Raw genomic sequence first — 19,588 nt, 5'->3', positions numbered from 1 at the left:
TGTGTTTGTACTGGTGTTCAGTTCTGAACGTCACATCTGCTACCCCTGACAAAATATAAGCCGTGCTACCCATTACATAACGAAGGAAAAGGAAAATTAGTACTGAAAACTCGTGAAAACTAAACCAAAAATCGAACATATTTATAAGAAAACCTAAACTGTAATGAACAGATCTACTGAAATCAAAAGAAAACGAATCCAGTAAGGTAAGAAAAAGTACAATCGTCCTCTCTGCAGGACTTTAAGTTAAAAAATAATAATAATAAAGTGCATGAACCTCAAAACATTCAGATCCTGGGGGCGTACACCCTTCATGATTCGAGTGATGGACAGTAACTGTTGTAGAACAGGTGTGCATACCTATGCTGAGCTGTTTTATTGTTATTCAGTGTGTGTGTGTGTGTGTGTGCGGGGGTCAGGGAGAAAGAGGGGTGCTGCTTCTCAGGCTGCTGCTGCTGCCGAGGGGACGGGCACGAGCCTCCTCCTCCTCCTCCGCCCATCTCACAGATATCGGCTTCGCGCAGCACGCTCCCGATAGCCCACTCGTCTCGCTGCTGTACTGTAATCATATGATAGTGAGCCGATCCCCGCTGCAGAATACCCACACACCGGCGGACATAAGCAGAGGAGCCGCGGCGGATCAGACTAGTTGATGGTAAACTTGTAACCGCCGGAGACGTGCGCGGAGTCGGGCAAAGTGTCAAACCGAGCTGAACTCTCTCCCCGTACAGGAACTTTTTCAAACTCTGGAGAGTCGGGCAGAGGGGGAACCGTGTGGAAGAAGACAGGGCTCGCATACGAGATATTAACCGAGGGACAGTCGATTTTACAGGAGTTGAGAGTTGAATTTTCTCAGTAGGTGGAGAAGCGGTCAGCGGGTCGCGCTCGGCGGAGTCCTCTGGGATCCTCGCATCGCTTTTCGGGGCGTGTGTTTCTCCCCCTCAAAAAATAATAAATAAGAAAAAAGAAAATAAACCCTTCATCAAGTTTTCCCTGCTCGCTAGGTCACTTTATTGCTTAATCAAAAGCCATGGTTGGGGAGACAGAGGTGAAGGAGAGACCCAAGTCCAACCCGGACTATCTAATGCAGCTGATGAACGACCGAAAGGTGATGAGTTCCCTGCCCAACTTCAGCGGCATCTTCACGCATCTGGAGCGGCTGCTGGATGAAGGTAACCCCCGCATGTGTTTGAAGCTTTGAACTCTGTAGCCACTTGTCACACTACAGGGGGAGATGAGGCCATCTTCTCTCTCTGTCTCTCGTCCAGTTTAGTGGTCAGTGTTCATAAAACGTGGCCGTTATCGACTGACTTTATTGAATTAGTCATTAACTGAAGGAATTCCTCAGTGGCTCCTCAGAAACGTAACAGCAGTGTTACCCACATCACACAGTGGTAAATTATCCTGCTCACAGTCCAATAAGACTGTTTGGATATCAAAACATTTGCCGAGCTGTGAGTGTAAACCCACATTCTTGGCTTCAAATTGTGGATGTAGGGGATGTGTTTGTTGCATGAAGTCACATTTTAATTTGTTGAGAGAAGCAAAGCTCTCTCTCTCTCCCTTTCTCTTTCTCTCTCTCTCTCTCTCTCACACACACACACACACACACACACACATTCACAGAGGGGCAGTTGGTGATGGGAACAAACAGACAGTTGTTAGTCTTTCCCAGTGACCTAATGCGCAGGCTTGTGTGAATGCTTGAGCCCATCCCTGAGCAGGAACGAGACTCTGTCACTGTGCAAAATATTTGATATCTGTATCTGGCTGCTTACACACCCTGAAGTCATGCTTTCTGCACAGAGGATCAATGCACCTGATTAGTTGTACTTGTTGATATGCAAGATAAAAGAGAGGAATCGCAAAGAGACACAGCTCAAATGTCTCTAGTTGCCACCAGCTATCAAGGCCTGTTTTTGCTGCGGTTGCTGCACATCAGGATCACAGAGGTCCCGACTTTGCGCTCTGTGACAAGTCTCGTGACGCAGCAAGGTTGTTCTCATATCAGACGACCTCTACAGCTCGGTAAAGAGGTCGAGTTAACATCTCTGGTTGTGTTCGTGTTAAGGACTGACAGCTGAGCGTATTCATCCCTCAGTGGCGATAATGTGACACCCATGGTTAGCATGAAAGACATTGTGCCATTCCCATTTTTGAGGCTGCCTGTGTCTTCTGCTTGAGTTATGTGGTCAAGCTGCTCAGACGTAAGGCCTCTATATCAGAAAAAAAAAGTTTATGTAAGGCATTGTCAGGCTACTTGACTCCTCCAAGGCTGCACTCTTGCCCAGTCTATATATAAAGTCCTATGACAGGCTGAAGTGTTAAGATAAGGCCTGCTGCAGCTCCCTGCTTTGTCTTTTTCTCCTTGGACTTTCTTGTTCTTCTTTCACTTCTCATTTTCCTCGAGCTACTTTTAACTCAAGTGTGACAAAAGCCGTGTTTGTCTGCACAGATTTGTTTGTGTGCTTGCTTTAATAGTCACTTCTGGTGTCCAATAGGTTAGAATTGGTCATTAGGGGATCATCGGTGTCACTGCGGCAGTGGCTGTAATTATAGCGTCCTACTGTAGTTATTACGGTCAGACTTATCACTCTCAGAGCAGGGAGACGTGCCTGTCAGCGTGCTTAGGTCAGATGATATTTGCGCCTCAAGGCAGTTATTCTGCCGTGTGTGTGTGTGTGTAAGTGTGTTTGTCAGTGTGTGAGTTCAAACCAGGGGTCTGTGTGTATGTGTCACATATGTGTTTGTCTGCTCCAGTACCAGTTATTATTGTGCTAGTGTGTCATTACAAAGGCATCAGAGGCTAGCATTGGTCATCGAGACAGCACTAAACAAACACACAGGCAGACAAACATAGTCTGTTTTATAACGGTGCTTCTGTAGCAAACCCCAGCCACAGATTAGACCTTTTAAGAAATTAATTTTTACACTTAAGTCAGCTGTTCTGGTTTTTCAGTGACTGCGTATGCTAATATGTTTTATAGTCTCTTCTGATGTTTCGTCGAGCTGAAACGTTTCAGAAAATCATTCGGGATCTATTTTTAAAGTTAATTTTAAAGCCAAATTCATTGATTGTAACTTATCCAAGTGATATTTGGACAAAACAAGATATTCGTACACAAAAAAAATGCTGATAAGTGAAAAAAGCGATTACAGATTAAAATTCTTGCTAATACTAGTATTAATACTAATACTTACTCATATTGCTTTATAAGATACCTTTTCCATATTTGCCTCTGAACGACTGCCCTGCACAGGACCCTCATTGACTGGTAGGTCACTAAGGCCCCCAGTAACTTCTGTTTTTCACTCGCATTATTTACACAGCGATCTGATCTATAGTTGTGTGTGTGTGTGTGTGTCACACAGAAAGAAATAGACAGGAGGCTGTCAGAAATGGAGGACACCTTATTGCAAAGCATTCAGATTTTACATTGTGGTGCAGAATGCTTGTCTCCTGCCTGTTTGTCTGTCAGAGCTTCCTTTAATTCTGGCGACGGTGAGTCATCGTCCTAAGAAACGGACAGAAGAGAAGAAAGAAATGTGAAACTTGCTGTCCCCCTCCTCCATGGACAGACTTTCATAGTTCCTCCTCCTTTCTCTCTTTCTCCCCCCCCCCCCCCCCCCCCCCCCCCCCTAAAGAAATTGGCAGGGTACGCAAAGACATGTACAACGACACGCTGAACGGCGGCATGTTCAACGGACGGGACATGGAGGAACTTCCCGAAGCTGTCGGTCCCGTGGCTCAGCTGCAGGAGAAGCTCTTCGTGCCTGTCAAAGAGTACCCAGATGTGAGTGGGCAAATCAGTGACCTTTGACCTTTCTGTTTACTTTTCACTGTTGTCGCTTTATCTCTTCTTAGTGCAGAAAGGATGCCAGAAAATCAGCGTGGCTCCTGATCACAGGGACATTTTGATTTAGATTTCATCTAAAAGCTGATTTCATTCTGAGATCATCTTTGTCTACACCCAGTGATGTAATCTGAACTTAAAATAGATCAATAATGAACCATAGCCAGTGGGTCCAATGGCATATAAATGAATAATTTGCAGGAATATCTCGGTTTGTTTACTCCAAAAGCCAATATTGTGATGTAAATCTCCCCACTGTGACGCTGTTTTCACCTTTAGGTTTATACCATAAATATTTACAGGAGCTCAAAACAGTGGATTAAGATTTTCCACCAAATATAAAGACAAGTGCACTGCAGCGAAGAGACTTTACCATCCAGCACATCCCTGCTCACGCCAAGTACAGCTAAGCTAAGCACTTCAATATGAGTTATGCTGATCCAGATTGAACGACTCACATGATTTTCTCCACGCATCAGCTCGCCAAATTACCAAATACAATGACAGGCTGTCCTCGCTCACATGACAAGAGACTAACAGGACACATGCAGGACTACATTGGAAAATGGTTGAGATCAGGGTTAAATTTAGAGAGGAGTGTGCACACAAACCTGGATTTGTGTGAGTGTAGGTGAAAGTCGAGGGTGACCTTAGAGGTTGAAATATGTTGCAGCCATTACTCAAGTTAACTTCTGGTTAAACTGGAGGGAAGAAAAGGTGGAAGAAGCTGGACAGTTGTTATCAGACAAGTGGATAAAGACAGAGCAATAGGGAATAGTGGCAGAAAAAAAAGACACACACACACAAACACACACAGGGGGGCAGCTGTCCAGTTAATCACTCAGTCTTAGTGACAGATAAGGTTAAGAGAATGTCGCTATCCTGTCATGCCACGAGCACCAGCCAGCACCCATATAATGAGCTATTTTTGTCTCTCTTAGTAACACAAACACATCGCAGATGCACAAACCTCAAAGGCACACTCGCTCGTACAAATACTGGCACATAGTAACGACACAGTTTTGGCTTGCAGTGCGCATCAAATCATTTCTTCCTTCAGCTCTGTTTATATCTGTGTGTTTCGCTCTTTTGCGCAGTTCAACTTTGTTGGGAGGATCTTGGGCCCACGTGGACTGACGGCCAAGCAACTGGAAGCGGAAACCGGCTGCAAGATTATGGTGCGAGGAAAGGGCTCCATGAGAGACAAGAAGAAGGTAAACGCACCAAGTAACGCTGAAGATACGTGTGTTTTATCATCACATTTAGGACTGTTTTCGTACATCTTCATGTTATCTTTTTTAAAAGTGAGTCTGATGTACTTTTCTCGATTTTCAGTCATCTCTATCCACAGGTTCAATGATGGGTTAATTTTAATAGGTCATACCATTGCACCAAAAATGCAACTGCTTGGTTGGTTTCTCTTCTTTGATCTGTGAAATTCTAATTCTGGTTGCGACCTTTGAAGCTCCAACCACCTGCTGATCAAACCTTCTGTTTCTGAGGGGCAGCCAATGAGAAGAAGGCTAGCTAAAAGGAGCCTTAAAGGGAGAAGAGTTAAATGAGCTGTTTAATGCAGAAGATGACCTGAAGGGTCTACATAAATAGCTAGTATAAGAAGGATTACTTTGCATGGTGAATCAGGCAAAGCTACTCTACTAGAATCTGACAGCATGGAGGTGGGAGTGAGCAAATATATTTTGGGAAATATGAATTTGAAAGACTATTGATGAAGGGAACTGGTATAGAATGATTGCACCTCCAATCTTTCCACCTCAGATCCATTGTTCACTTGTTTTTTTACATATTAAAGAAAATGATATAACATTTTAACAAGTGGGGCCCAGGTAGGTGGATTTTATTGCCTCGGGGCATTGCAAAGCTGGCTGTTTTCCTCTCTTTTCAGTCTGCAGCCAATCTAAGCTTTTAGCTGTGGCAGTGATGGTATTCTCTTCATGTAACTCTGGAAGAAATCATATCAAAGTGTAATAGTGTTTCATGGCAGGTTTACATTCCTTTTAGCTTGAAAGTCGACTTGGAGAAACTCTGGCTGAGGCAAGACATTACTGTCAAAGCTTCATTTTTGGTGTGTTTCCTATAGATCTTAGTTTTAGATGCTTTACAGCTCAACAATGAGATGAATCTGAAAAGCCTTTACACTCCTCCAGAGATTTAAAAACTGCTAAGACTTGCTTTGTAACTTGTTAACAGTACCTGTGATTTGGAGAAAGAATGTTTTAACCCACCACACACTGAAACATGGCTTAAAATTGTAGAAATCTATATGATATATAAGCTGAGTGAATCATCAAGCATCCCCATATGGAAAAGAAATAGAAAAACCTTGCATCAGATGTGGCCTACTTCATATAGTGAATCATATAAGGCTTATATGATTCACTCATGAAAGTGTCCACTTTCATATATTGTTTTAGTAAGTATCCAAAACATACAAGTTTCATTTATATAATTTTTCTAGGGATCTTATATCTGTTTTCACACAAGACAGATACAACCTTTATAAGATTTATATATATCTTTTCCATGTGGGTCTATATAATTCTAAATGAAAAATGTTTATATTAGTAAGTGTAATTTAAAAAAAATATGTTATTTTGTGGTTTAGATGATCTTAGTGTCTAACCTTTAACGAGTAGCTTAATTTTATCCATGTTCAGCAGCATGCACGATTAGCTTCTATGTTCAGGACATTGGGGACGTGTGATAGATATAGAGAGCGAGGCTGAAGTGGACGAAGAGAGACGGGTTTTTCCAGGCCCAGAATGGGACTTCTGAGGTCGTGGGGGGGAGACAACAATATACGCACATGTGGTTCATGCACAGGAGAAACAATGAGTCCTTTTTCCTTCACTTCATATTTTATTTGCATGTAAAACTCCAAATTAAAAATACCCAAATTTCCCCCTATGCAGGAAAAACCCTGACAGAGAGCAACTAGATGTAACAGTTTTGGAAATCTCGGGGCCTTACTGGGTGAAATGATTAAACTGACGCATAGTTATGCATGACTTTTTGACCACTCTGCCACATCTAGCCACAAACACAGTTTAATGTTTCTCCGAGACCATGATAATTGTCATCCTAACGAGCTGACGTGCACGCAGAAGCAGACCATGTATCCCATGATGGGTCAAAGAGCTGAAAGACAGAAAGAAGGGCGGATAGATAAATAAAATGTAGGTTATATATAATTTTCTAGCTAATTGGAAAAGGCAGTGAGTTGAGATGAGTTGGCTCAGAAACTGAGAGACAGATTAAGTGGGAGCAAATCTATCTATCTATCTATCTATCTATCTATCTATCTATCTATCTATCTATCTATCTATCTATCTATCTATCTATCTATCTATCTATCTATCTATCTATCTGTCTGTCTGTCTGTCTGTCTGTCTGTCTGTCTGTCTGTCTGTCTGTTCCTTCTCTCAAACTGAGTTTTGCTGCTCCGTTTTTCTTTCCTGTCCTGGTGTTCGGTCCATCTGTCCTCCCTTCCTCTCCCCTGGTGTCTGCTGTTGGACGGAGTCGGCTCAAGCTTTCCAAACGGCAGGTGGAGCAAGTCCAGCATTCCACCCCCCTCCCCAGTCACTCTCTCTCTCTCTCTCCAGAACATTCCCTACCCTGCACGCCCCTCAGTCAGAGACTCACACATACAGAAACACACAGAGACAGAGAGGGAAGGAAAACAGAGACACAGTGGGAGGCAACTGGGGGAGAAGGGAGAAAGATGTTGACTTTTAGTGCTCTTCAAAAATGATACATCTCACTTGACAAAACAGCCACAGAGGACACAATCTGCCGGAATGCCACACTGAGATCTCGGAATTTCTGTTTTAACTGTAGCTGCACCTCGCAGTTATCTTCACTGGGAAAATAGTCTATTTATAATTTGTAATATCTGGCAGTCAATTCTGAAAAACAAAATTACGATTCTGAAGTTGTGTGAAGCTTCACTCAGAGGATTAGCTCTGAAGGACAAGCTTGCTCATTCTTTCCTCGGAGTTAGATGATGAGATTGCTATCACTTTCATTTCTGTATAACAAATTTGAAACTGAAGAGGGTTCACTTATCTTGGCATGAAGACTGAAAGGAAAGAAGCAAGCCTGGCAACTAAACTGTGCATAGTCAAGAAATGTTTCCTCACATAAGCCACGAATTTGCCATTTTGTCAAACTTTTGTTGTTTGGTTTGTTACTCGGCGGATTTTGTTATTCTAGGCTCGACCCAGATCGCTTGTTTCCCTCCCCTTGCACTACACTGCGAGTGTCGTGTCTGCTTGTTTATTCAAGTTGCTGCAAACAATGTGCTGCTCCTCTATGCACCGCTGTGCTTGAAGCTAAGGCTAACATCAACAACAACAATGGCAAACCAAAGCATTTGAAAAAAGGAAATTTGTACTGACAGAGTTGCTGGAGGAAAAGTTGTAGGCAAAGCTGTAGCGGTTGATGCTGGGGGCGGACGTGAATTTCCACAGCAGTCCCATTCACATGCTGTTTTATTTAGTTGAAAACCAAGAATGTTCCTGTCAGACTTGAGTGGAAAAGATCTCTGGTGAACCATGAATGCCTAAGAAAAATCTGAAACCTTTGCTCAGATATTTTAGTCTAGACCAAGGGTATCAAACATGCAGCCCGGGGGCCAGAAGCAGTCCATCAAAGGATCTAATTTGGTCCAATAGGTGGATTTGCAAAGTCTGAAAAATAGTTGGAAGTTCAGCAAAGATACTTACTACACAGGAGAAGGAACCTGCTGTGTGAAAGTAAAGAGTATGTGTATCTGCAAATAAGTTGTGTAAATCTTAAAAAGTACACTAGTATTGTTGCAAGTGAAGAGTTTGTGGCTCTCCACTGTAATCTCTTAATTTCTTATCCACACAGAGTGAGTATAGGCTTACATGTGGAGTTGAACTGAAATCGCACCTTGTCTTATGACATCTCATGCTGCTCATCATCCATTTTCTAAATGGATCACTTATTAAATGTGAAAATTATTAACCAAGATCTATGTCTTGCTTTGTCTGGCAGATTTTTAAAAGAATGGGGTCAGTGTTCAGCTTTTAGGAGGAAATCTCCAGAATGTACTTATTTACATCACTAAAGAAAGAGAAAACTTTGGAGTGTCAGAGTTCTGGTATTTTCTTTTAATAAATAAAGTTTTAATGTAATGTTTTTAATAGTATGGCTGACCGAATCACCCAACAGATTTTGCCAACCCAGGTGTCCATGTGAGGCTGACGATAACAAGCTTATTCCCAAACAGACTTTCTTCAAATTGCTTGAATTACATGATAGGAAATTGCAATTCACCGTTTTCAGTTACATGACTGGCGCCTGTTCCAACATACTGGACACACTCCATTAAACTCCAACACAAGCCTGTTGGTTTTTCCATCTGTTGTGAGCCTTAAATATTTAGATGATCTTCCCAAAAAATAAAAGATGTGTAAACAAACTGCAAGTTTTGGGTACCTGCAATCCATATACTGCATCTGTCACAGCATTTCACTAAAAGCTGTGAAGTCTGTGCCAGAGCTCAGCATTTGCAGTGTTTTACATATGTGTTGTGGGTTATACCTTCTTTTGGAAGAACAGCAGTTTTACGTACAGTTTATTCAATCTGAGCCAACATTTATGACATTTGGGAGATGAGACAGGAAAAGGACTTGTTCCTTGTCAAAGCAATAGTAAGGACTAGTTAAGGGAAGCATGCCATCTAACATGGATTGGTTGTTGTTAGATTGAGAGTCATTGTTCTGGGGCATTAAAAACAAGGCAGTAATATTTTGAAAAGGTTACATGACGTTTTTTAATCAAAACCCATGTCTGATGTCGGTTTTAATGACCCACCATTGACAGAGTTGCTGTGATCAATTGGTTTGCATAGCTGCACTCTGCTCTTCCCTATCAGTTGCGAAAAAAACGAGTAGCTCATTAGTGCATCCGAAAAACCGGCTATCGGGCATTTAGGCAAAACAAAGCTGGTAAAAAAATAACTCGGGCAGTGTAAGAAAGCTTTGTGTTGCCCTCCAGGTGGGCCCTTGTATAATGATGTGTCACATGAAAACTATGAATTATCTGTAACACACAAAAGCAGATAATGGAGCTATTTGGAACACAGATGCATCCAAAACATGTGTGTAACCAGGTTTACCAGGAAACCGACAAATGCAATCAGCTGCAGTGTCGTTGGTGTTTTACTTGACAACGACTTCATAAGCGTTGATTTATTAGTCATTTCACTATCAGTTTTAACGAAGTGACAGAGCAGGGAGAAGGGAAGAAAGGAGGTGTTAAAGACAAAAGAGATTTAGGGAGATGTTACACAAAAACTCGAGAGTGCAAAACCTTCAGTTCAGTTCAATGCAACACCAATCTTGTGTAACCACTGAAGAACAGCACGTTGTTCCACGAGTTTGATACGCCTCCCGAGTTGCATTAGACAACCTTGAGCCTTGTGTGTAGTTTGAGGGCGAACCAGAACCAGAGCCAAAGAAGAAAGAAAAGTGAAAATCCTGTTCCCTCTCCGTAGCAAAAGGACCGAGGTTGTGTGTGGTGCATTCAAAAAAGAGCTTCTTTTTTTTCTTAAACTGTTTGTGTGTTTCAGGAGGAGATGAACCGAGGGAAGCCCAACTGGGAGCACCTCAGCGAGGACCTCCACGTCCTGATCACAGTGGAGGACACACACAACCGCGCCAAGATCAAACTCCAGCGGGCCATCAACGAGGTCAAGAAACTTCTCGTGCCCGCTGTGAGTATCAGTATAGCGTTTTACGTACAGAACCGAGGGAAAAACTGTGCGACTGGATCAGAGTTCGCTGTGTTGGTATGCATGGAAGGGGGAAGGGGGATTGTCAGACCAAAAGTGTGTGTGTATATGTGTGTGTTTGTGCCTTTTTTTGTGTGTGTCTCTGTGTGTATGAGAGAGTATGTGTAAAGGGTTAGGGTAATTAGGGAACACGCATAAAGGGGTTTCCATGGAAACCCCGGGTTGTTTGAAAGGCTGAGGGAATGAATGGAGAGTCTGTTCACTCGTTCTCCCCACTCCATCACTGCTTTCACTCGTTCACAACTCACTTCATTCCCAACTACTGGCTACAGTATTCCTTTTTCTCCATGTTTTTTCTTTTTTTTTTTTGTCCACACAAGAGAACATTTTGATTGCACTCCTCAACATTTCTCACATTCCCCAGCCCACCTACTGCCCCCCTACAGACTCACATAAACGTACACAGTGATCACACTGGAACATTGCGCACACACGGGCATATAGACACAGGGACACACACACCAATACTCTAAATTATCCCGTGTTTGACACATAACCACAAAGGCACATATTTCGAAATCACAAAGCCTTTCCTTTTTCATCTCTGCATTATTTGCAACAATAGAAACAGAATGAAAAGCCCAGCGGGAGGGGGGGGGGGGTCTATTGCAGCAATCAGCCGTCACTTCCCGTTCAGTCACAGCACGGTACACGCCAGCCCTCAGCTTTAAAGTATGTGAGGAGTGTGTGAAGGCAGTCAGGAGCTAAAACACCTGTTAATCTATGGTTGTGCATGTATGTGTGTTTGTGTGCAGGATAACGTCAATGATATGTGTTAGTTTAACCCAGCTGACCTTCCTCTCGAAATGTAAATCAGTCAAGCTTTTCACCACGCTGTAACTAGAGCTAAGAAGCTAGCGTCACTGACACTGAATATGTCTTGTGTGGTGGGGCGGCTATGTTCAAGGTCTGCTCGGCTTCGTCACAGGCAGTGTTTAAGATCCCCGACGTTTTTCCCTTTAGAAAACATTTAGCATACTGTAAGATTTGATGACTTCTTGAAGGGAATCTGACAAAAGTTCATTCATTTGCTTGTGAATTGGTCAGTGACAGTCATGGCTAAGGAAGCTGATTGTGCTGCTCTGCTTGCATGTGCTGGTGTAGGCTGAGGGGGAGGACAACCTGAAGAAAATGCAGCTGATGGAGCTGGCCATTCTCAATGGGACCTACAGAGACGCCAATGTCAAGACGCGTAAGGATGACATCATAGATACATGTGGAGGAGGGTTGGTGGGTGACAAAGGAAGGGTCTTGGTACAGGAGTCCACTGTATATATGAACAATGCCTCTGTTTCTCCTTTTAAATAGACTGTTTGTTCTCCCTTCTTCTTCTCTGTCTATTGTATGTGCACTTTGTGTGCGCTCACATGTGGGTGTGTGCTCAGATTTTTCATTATTATATGTTTGTGTGCTTTACAGCCACCGCTGCCTTTCCTCTAGCGACCCCTCAGGCGCCTCGGATCATCACAGGCCCGACGCCCGTCCTGCCCCCCACCCTGCGCAACCCCGCCCCTGTCACCACACCTACACTCATGCCTCTGATCCGTCAGATCCAGAGCTCCACTCTCGTGCCGGGAGCCAATCCACATCCGGCGCTGGTGCAGCAAGGGCCCGAATCTGGAATCATCTACACGCCCTATGAGTATCCCTACACACTCACGCCCTCCATATTGGAATACCCGATTGACTCAACTGGAGTATTAGGTATATAAAAATGGAAAGTCCTGCACTGTCATGCGTAGTCAATGGATGTATTATGAGAACTGGATACTGGACTCCAATAAAAGTTTCTTACCAAACATTAGAAAAGAAAATCCTTCCGTAAGGGTTTCTTTTCCTTGCCCTTCCCATTTACCCCCAAAATTTCACACTGAAATACTGAACAGGGCCACAGCAAAGTTCTGCACTAGCATCACCAAACCTACATTTATAGATTTGTGGTTAGCAGAGTCATATAAAAGTGCACATTATTATTTTACTACATTTAATTTAAAGATAAGATTATCACAGTGTAGCTCACCGTGCAGTGCTGTCAGAGGTGCTGCTTGGGGCTCCCGGCCCCAGGGCTGACGAACTTTAAACTACAGCAATGGAAATGTGCATCCTTTATGATGACAGTAGGAGAGACCTGACCTCCCTAACAGGGCCTCTCCTGACTCCACTCACTCCCCTTCTACTGTGGCACGCATGAATCTGTTTAAACAACCCTACTAACGACTCAGAATATAATGCTAATTGCTAGTCTAGCTTTAACGCTGGTTAACGGACACTTAAATAACATAACTTCCTCAAGCATCAAATAATTTGTTTTGTTTACTTTGATGTTTGCCATTTGTTATCGTAGCTAGCAGAGCAGCCTGGTGTGTCCAGATCTGCTGGCCATGACGTGACAGTTGAATGTGAGTTGGGAAGTCTGTTTACAATTTACTTGTTAATGTAGCCTGCAGGCTAGATGAACGTAGAAGCTAATAGTTACAGTATTAAAACGTCATAATCAGTCAGCTTGGTGCTGTTGCAAAAATAAAAATTAGATTAATGTGTTACCTGTTTGTTTTACAGGACTGCTGTTGGTGTTGTATCAGATTATTTAGTTGGAGAGGCCCTGTTGTGAAATTTTGTCCAAGGGCTAAAAAGATTCTATAATCGCCACTGGACACTATCACTATACAGTTACAATACAGCAATTGTACCAATCTTGATGCATTTCAAGGCAGTTAACTACGATAAATCATGATAACTGAGTTTCTAAACCCTTTCAAAAGATAAAAAGCAGGAATAAATTATTTATTCACTGCACTTTAGCGACAAAGTTTTCAGTTTAACTTAATTAAAGGGCCCAGTTTGCCACAGGGACAAATTGGTTACCATATCCAGTTCTTGTAATACATCCACAGCATATATAGATGCATGCAGAAGCTCATTGCTGGGCTAACAGTCCCTTCTCCCTGTGTTTTTGCAGGTATGGCTTTCCCAACCAAAGGCTAAGCGATAGCAACCCTTCCTAGCACACACACGGACTGGCTTGCAGAGACCCCTCCTCCCCTTTCCTCCTCCTCTCCCTCCCATCCTCCTACACACTTATCCCACAGAGCAAACATGCAAAGTTTGCTTATACTTTAGGATGACAGATTCCTCAACAGTCATTATGTAGTCAAGTGTCCATTCCTGTTAATTTCCTCTTTGTATTAGCACACTAGTGTTGTGGTGTGACAGCTATTTAACTTTTTTTAATAGTTCAGCTTCCGCTTGTAATTTTTTAACCTATTTTAGTGAACCCATAGATATTTTAGAGCTGCTGTTTGTGATTTAACCTATGTTAAAGCTTATTTTGATCACAGAGCTATATAGAGTGACTTTGCTTACAGCTGATGTTGAATCTACTAGTGAAGCTTAATGAGAAATTAGTGGTTTGGTTTAATATTTTCTTTAGAGAACAGAAGACCACAAAACAACAAAAGATTCTCTCTCTTAGAAGCGAGATGTGTTTGACTTATTTTCACCCTCAGCCTTGAACACTTTGTAAATTCCTGGTTTCACTGATGTTGGTGCCATGGGTGGACTGTCTGATGTCTTTCTGATGAGTAACCTTCTGTGTTCTGTTTTGGCGATGCCAATGGCTGTTAGCAGGTGCCATGACCACTAAGGTACGACGCCACGACAAGAGAATCCATCCTTACCAAAGGGTAGTGACCACAGACAGAGGTTAGTTAGCTCACCAGCCACTTTATGTGTATGTGTATCTGTATGTGTGAGTGTTAGCGTGTGTGCATGCAGACCAATGGACCAATTTCAGTTTACATGTGTCTGTAATATGGCATGCCTAAATAAGAAGTAACTGTGTCAGGCGAAAAGGTCACAATGTGAAACAGTATTTGTTGCAGTGAAAGTGAAATAAGTGAGCGGATTGGGAGGAACCATGTTAGGGGTGACAGCTGCAGCGGTTATCTGTGCTCGCCTGTTAACTTAAACTGGATGGCTCTCAGGCCGGGAACCTCTCAATTAGAATGGATCGTTCCATTCATGTGACTCGGTCCTTGTGACTCTGGATTCGGAGTCCTCTCTCAGAAACTTTTATTTTTTTTGTTGTTGTTGTTGTTTATCTCTTCAGTACTACTTTTGACCCTGCAAATACTGTGGGAAACATATTTATACCCAACTTCATTCCACTAGATTCCACAGATATTTTTTTATTACTGATGAAATCCTGTGTTACGCCCACTTACTACATGACACTTAAACGGATTTTCTTTCTTCTAAAGATCTTTCAATTCATGGCGATCTTTAGTTTTTACTACTAAAACACAGCGTGTGATAACTACTGAAGTCTGTGTTACAAGCTCTTTTGTACGAAATACTGTTGTTTGTGGTCTTATCGGTCGCCCACTGGACTTTATCATTGGGGCTGTTTACATCTTTCATTTATTTCCTAGCCAGAGTGGTGCTGTTACCATGTATTTAGCTGCAAAATAAATTTGTATATAGGGATTTTAAGTAAGGATTTAAGTGCTTATATAAAGCTTATGGAACAAGATCGCTTGGAAATACTTGTAGTTTGTTTTTGTTTTTTTTTTAGTTTGTAAATTTTTATTTTTGTTTTTATGGTATGCTTTTTATAGATGAAGTGTCTCCATGTAAAACTTTATTCAAAGTGTGTAGCTACTACTGTTTTAGTCACCGCGAAGGTGGCAATGAAGGCAGTGTTTTGCTCTGTGTATTTAAGATGAGGTGACCTTCTCGATTCACGGGCCTCGTGACTGTTTTATGCAATAGAAATGGACTTAGCTAGCTACAATATATGTGTGTGTGAGCGGTGGCGCTCTTGTTGTACACAATGGACAAAAAACACTAAAAGGCAATAAAGATGACTATTGAAAAAAAACAACATCTCTAAGGAAAACCAAAGCCTCTAAATTCTTGCAGATAGACTTGTCTATTGTGAAACTGTTTCTTAAGTCCCTCTAAAATCACCATCTCTTAACCTCTCATTGCTGTCTCTTACGGTGCCTCTTTGCTTACTGTAGTTTTTAGGCGCTCTTCTAATACTTCATAGCAAATGGATCAAACCATAATCAATAATCAGTTAATCACCAAGATCTTATGCCTGCTGCTAAACATGAGCTCCACTTGTGAGTAAATGAAAGTTTTTCTGAGGCCTGAGCACTTTTTTCCTTGGACATAAAGGTCACTCTCTCACCCACATGAAACCATGCCGTCTCCCTCTCTGTCCATGGTTTCACTGTCTGTCTGTGCTAGACGTAGCCCAGCTAGCATGAGTAGTATCACTATAGCAGCAGTCTCATGACAGGAGGGGCGCCTCCTAAACCTCAGCCCTGCTAACGCATTCATGAGCACATGTGAGCATTGCCAACCAGCCATTCCTTATGTCAACACCCAGAGGTTGATGTAAGTTTGCGCGAATGGTTATGCGGAGCTCATGAAGGTGTTGTGCAGCTCTTGTGTAATGCGCCTCCTGCTGTGTGACTGCAGTAGATCTGCCTTGTTGTCATCCCGACGCCACTAGCTGACACTAATCTCTCTTCTATCTTTTTTTCTTTTTATGTCCCCCCTTTTATGTGCCCTTTTTGTTTCCTTTCCACGTCTGTCCGTCTCTGTCCGTCTAACTCTAGCTGCCACGGCAACTAACCCATGACCCCTTGACCTTCTGACCTTTCCGTCCACTGATGACCCACCCATCTCTGCCCGCTGGCGCGCTCATTGGCCCGCGGCCCTGCCACTCCCCCAAGCTCAGCCAACCAGAGACCAGAACATTGGGAGCAACCCAGCTGCTTCTGTTTAACCAACCAACCAGACGACAGCGATCATGGGAATAAACCTCAGGACCCCGCCCATCACCGAGTCCTAACCCAAACTTTACCAAACGTGCCTTCTTCCGATAGCCCAAAGCCAGTCGAAATTACAACCTTAAGCAGTAGACTTTACTGAGGATGGGCCACAAACTGGTGAAGGGCTCCTAAATAACCCCCGGCTGTGCCACACTGTCTCTCTGAGCTGCCATGCCTTCAGTCCATTTGATGCAATAATAATAACATGGTAACTAAACTGATAATGGTGATACTTATCCAGCACAGAAACCCTCCATAAATACTAAACTGACGGAGATATGTTGGTGTTTTGATACATTTTTTTCCTCAGCGGGCACCTCTCTTACCTTATTCACATTATAACATTTATAATTCATTTACAAATGCTCACGTATTGTCATGCTTTCCTTTTAAAAAGACGGTTCCAGATATGCATTTGACAGGTCAGATACTGCACAGCACGTACCGTCAAAAATGTCTCTTACTTCCTCTTGGTAACACATAAAATGCCAACGTGGAGCTTTTTAAAAAAAACTTCTTTCATTATAAAGCGACAGGTGCTCGATGGGGAAAAAGAACAAACTGGAATCCAAAATGCCAAAGTATCTCTGAGTGTTTCCTAATAGGTAACGTGTCTTTATACTGAGACGACACATACAGGACGAATGCCAAGCCTGTGCAGTATGAATACACACATAAAGGGGAGGGAAGGTTGAACTCCTTTTGTCAAATTCTCGAGGACTTACACAACGATGCCTTTTTTTTCTCCACACTACAGTATTCAGCGAGCTTGAACAACAGTGCCTTTATTTATTGAGCAATGGAACAATGTTACACCTAAATCTTTTACTATGGCATCATGGCATTGTGCCCAGCTTGGTATTATATCATCTCCATTTTTACGACTTTACATCCACGGCTCTTCTCAATTCAAATTACGGTGCCAAGAGAATAAATAAAAATAATAAAAGGTGGCTCATTTGAATTAGAAGTGCAGCGCAGTATCGAAGCTACGTCTGAAATGTTTATGTGAGGTTCGGACGCCTCCGTAGAACAGTGTTACATTTTATGTCTTTGTTTTATTGTTTCTTTCGGGTGATTGTGCTGCTGGAGATGAAGTCATCCTTATGTCTCTGCATGTGTTGTTTTTTTTGTTTTTTTTCGAGGGTGTGGTACGGTTTTACAAACACGCGCACACACACACACAAGCCAAGTGATGCCTTGATATAAGAGAAAACATGCATTCGTAACATCTGTAACAAGTTTATAATGTATTTTTATATCCTATTTTGTACGTGAAAATAACATTAAATGACCTTTTCAGATGAGAACATTATGCCTTATTATGGAGAATAATTTGATAACTATCACTATCCTTCATGTGTCATAAGTAATCATGTCACAATGTCCTGATAAACTGGAGTCTCTGATGTTCTCTGTATTAACTTGAGCCTCCTTTGCTTGCCTTCTGTGCCTTTTTGTATACTATGAGTGTGACAATTAACAGTGTAGTACAACATTAATCTACTCTTCAGTGCCAAGTGTAGGTTACTAACTGTTACCACTTCTGTGATTATTAACCTCTTTAATGGTATCTGTCTCTGCCTTTTAAAAAAAATACATGTGTGTCTAAAAAGAATTAAAATGAAAACAGGAAGATACGTGTTGAACGATGATCTTTTAACTTTTAAAGTATTCTGAGCAGAAATAACTCTTTGTAAACGATTAAACTCATAGTTGTAAAACTAACAAACTTTGTTGCTTTTTCTCTGTAGCACTTAATTATGCAAATCGGCTTCCTTTCCGCATACTAATCACAAAACACTCCTCAGATTCACAAGGGGTGGGGAAAAAACCCAAGCTGATACTTAAAGACAAAAAGGAGGGAAAAGGGCCAAAACATGTTTTTCCCACTTCTCCTTTTTTTTTCTTCCTGTGTTCTGGCTCTCTGTCTTCCTCTGTTATTTAAGTGGACATTACACACATTGATGTGTGTAATAAGAGAGAAGAAAACACCCAGCTCACCATGGTTTCTCACAGGCATGCACATGTATAACAGAAAAAAAAATAAAACCGGCGTGTGGGTTTCAGGTTTGGGGGACGAGATGGCTGGGGAATTGAAGGGAAATTGATTGTGCAAGCTCGCCCTTAAACATCTGCAGAGTAAATATTCCACATGATCACGGTCCGTCCCTGAAGCCTCAGAAAACCACAGCTAATAACCCACATGCTGTGTGTCATGGTAGCTATTGCTTGTTTTCATTTAAACTGAGAAATTTGAGCCTGTCGACACCTGTAGTTAAGTAAAAGTTCTTTTTAAAACTGCAGATTTAAAGTTTCTCACATGCAAAAAAAAAAAAATCACATGAGGGTTTTTTCTGTGGTGAATGAACCCGTGGGTGGCTCATTCGCCCTCTCCCTGCCCTTCCTGCTTTCATTGTGGAGTCGGGGGGTGAGGGGGTGGGGGGGTTGATATTGAACTTCAGGCTTGGAGTTGAGCCTGCACTGTGGAGGCAACCCCACTGATCACAGAGAGAGAGAGAGAGAGAGAGAGAGAGAGAGAGAGGGGACATAATGTGACCGCTGCTGACAATCCTCTGGACAGGAAGAAGCAGAGTGGAAGCACTGAGTGGACATAGCAAGAGAGAAAAAAAGAGAAGAGAGAATGTGTGTGTGTGTGTGTGTGTGTGTGTGTGTGTGTGTGTGTGTGTGTGTGTGTGTGTGTGTGTGTGTGTGTGTGTGGATAGAGATGGGTGGGGGTGCGTGCATGTCTGGATGGGTGTGTACCCTTGTCTTCGTTTTTCCTGTTTTCACTTGAGTTTTTGTGCTTTTTTTAAATTCTTGTTCTCTGGTATGAAACACTCTTTAAGCATCTGGTAATGTATTCTGCAGTCAGCGCTCCCCATTGCCAACACTGGGGCCCAGGGCTCCCAGAGCTTACAATCAAAGTGTGTTAGCGTGTGCGTGTGTGTGTGTGTGTGTGAGAGAAAATGAGCAAAAAGTGAGAAGGAAAGACAGGTTGATTTACATTGCTATGTATGCACAGCATTCTCCACATAATGAACAACCCCTGA

At 42.4% G+C, this 19,588-nt stretch overlaps 1 protein-coding gene across 7 annotated transcripts; it reads left to right on the top strand.

Moving 5' to 3' along the window:
- The first annotated feature begins 457 nt into the window (after positions 1-457).
- On the top strand, positions 458-17,845 carry qki2 (QKI, KH domain containing, RNA binding 2). 7 transcript variants are annotated; one of them, XM_085285075.1, is made up of 9 exons: positions 458-1,172; positions 3,646-3,794; positions 4,952-5,068; positions 10,471-10,614; positions 11,797-11,884; positions 12,112-12,396; positions 13,628-13,651; positions 14,320-14,394; positions 16,320-17,845. In XM_085285075.1, the coding sequence occupies exons 1-9, from the start codon at positions 1,031-1,033 to the stop codon at positions 16,340-16,342; spliced, it is 1,047 nt and encodes a 348-aa protein (XP_085141201.1). In that variant the 5' UTR covers positions 458-1,030; the 3' UTR covers positions 16,343-17,845. The 7 variants fall into 7 exon arrangements, with proteins under 7 accessions (XP_085141201.1, XP_085141200.1, XP_085141203.1 ...); XM_085285074.1 differs by having other exon boundaries at positions 14,317-14,394; XM_085285077.1 differs by lacking the exon at positions 13,628-13,651 and having other exon boundaries at positions 459-1,172.
- The last annotated feature ends 1,743 nt before the right edge of the window (positions 17,846-19,588 follow it).

This window comes from Mchenga conophoros, linkage group LG8 (genome assembly GCF_057382185.1).
Source record: "Mchenga conophoros isolate Kocher_MC1m ecotype Shallow Benthic linkage group LG8, M_conophoros_male_GT1.1, whole genome shotgun sequence".
Taxonomy (NCBI): domain Eukaryota; kingdom Metazoa; phylum Chordata; class Actinopteri; order Cichliformes; family Cichlidae; genus Mchenga; species Mchenga conophoros.
The sequence above is the reverse complement of the archived record's forward strand: the minus strand, read 5'-3'. Positions and strand labels throughout refer to the sequence as shown.

Coding starts and splice junctions, on each gene's coding strand:
- qki2 (XM_085285074.1), top strand. CDS start 1,031: ATGGTTGGGGAGACAGAGGTGAAGGAGAGACCCAAGTCCAACCCGGAC. Junction 10,615..11,796: donor AGAAACTTCTCGTGCCCGCT/GTGAGTATCAGT, acceptor GTGCTGGTGTAG/GCTGAGGGGGAGGACAACCT. Junction 14,395..16,319: donor GGTAGTGACCACAGACAGAG/GTTAGTTAGCTC, acceptor GTCTAACTCTAG/CTGCCACGGCAACTAACCCA.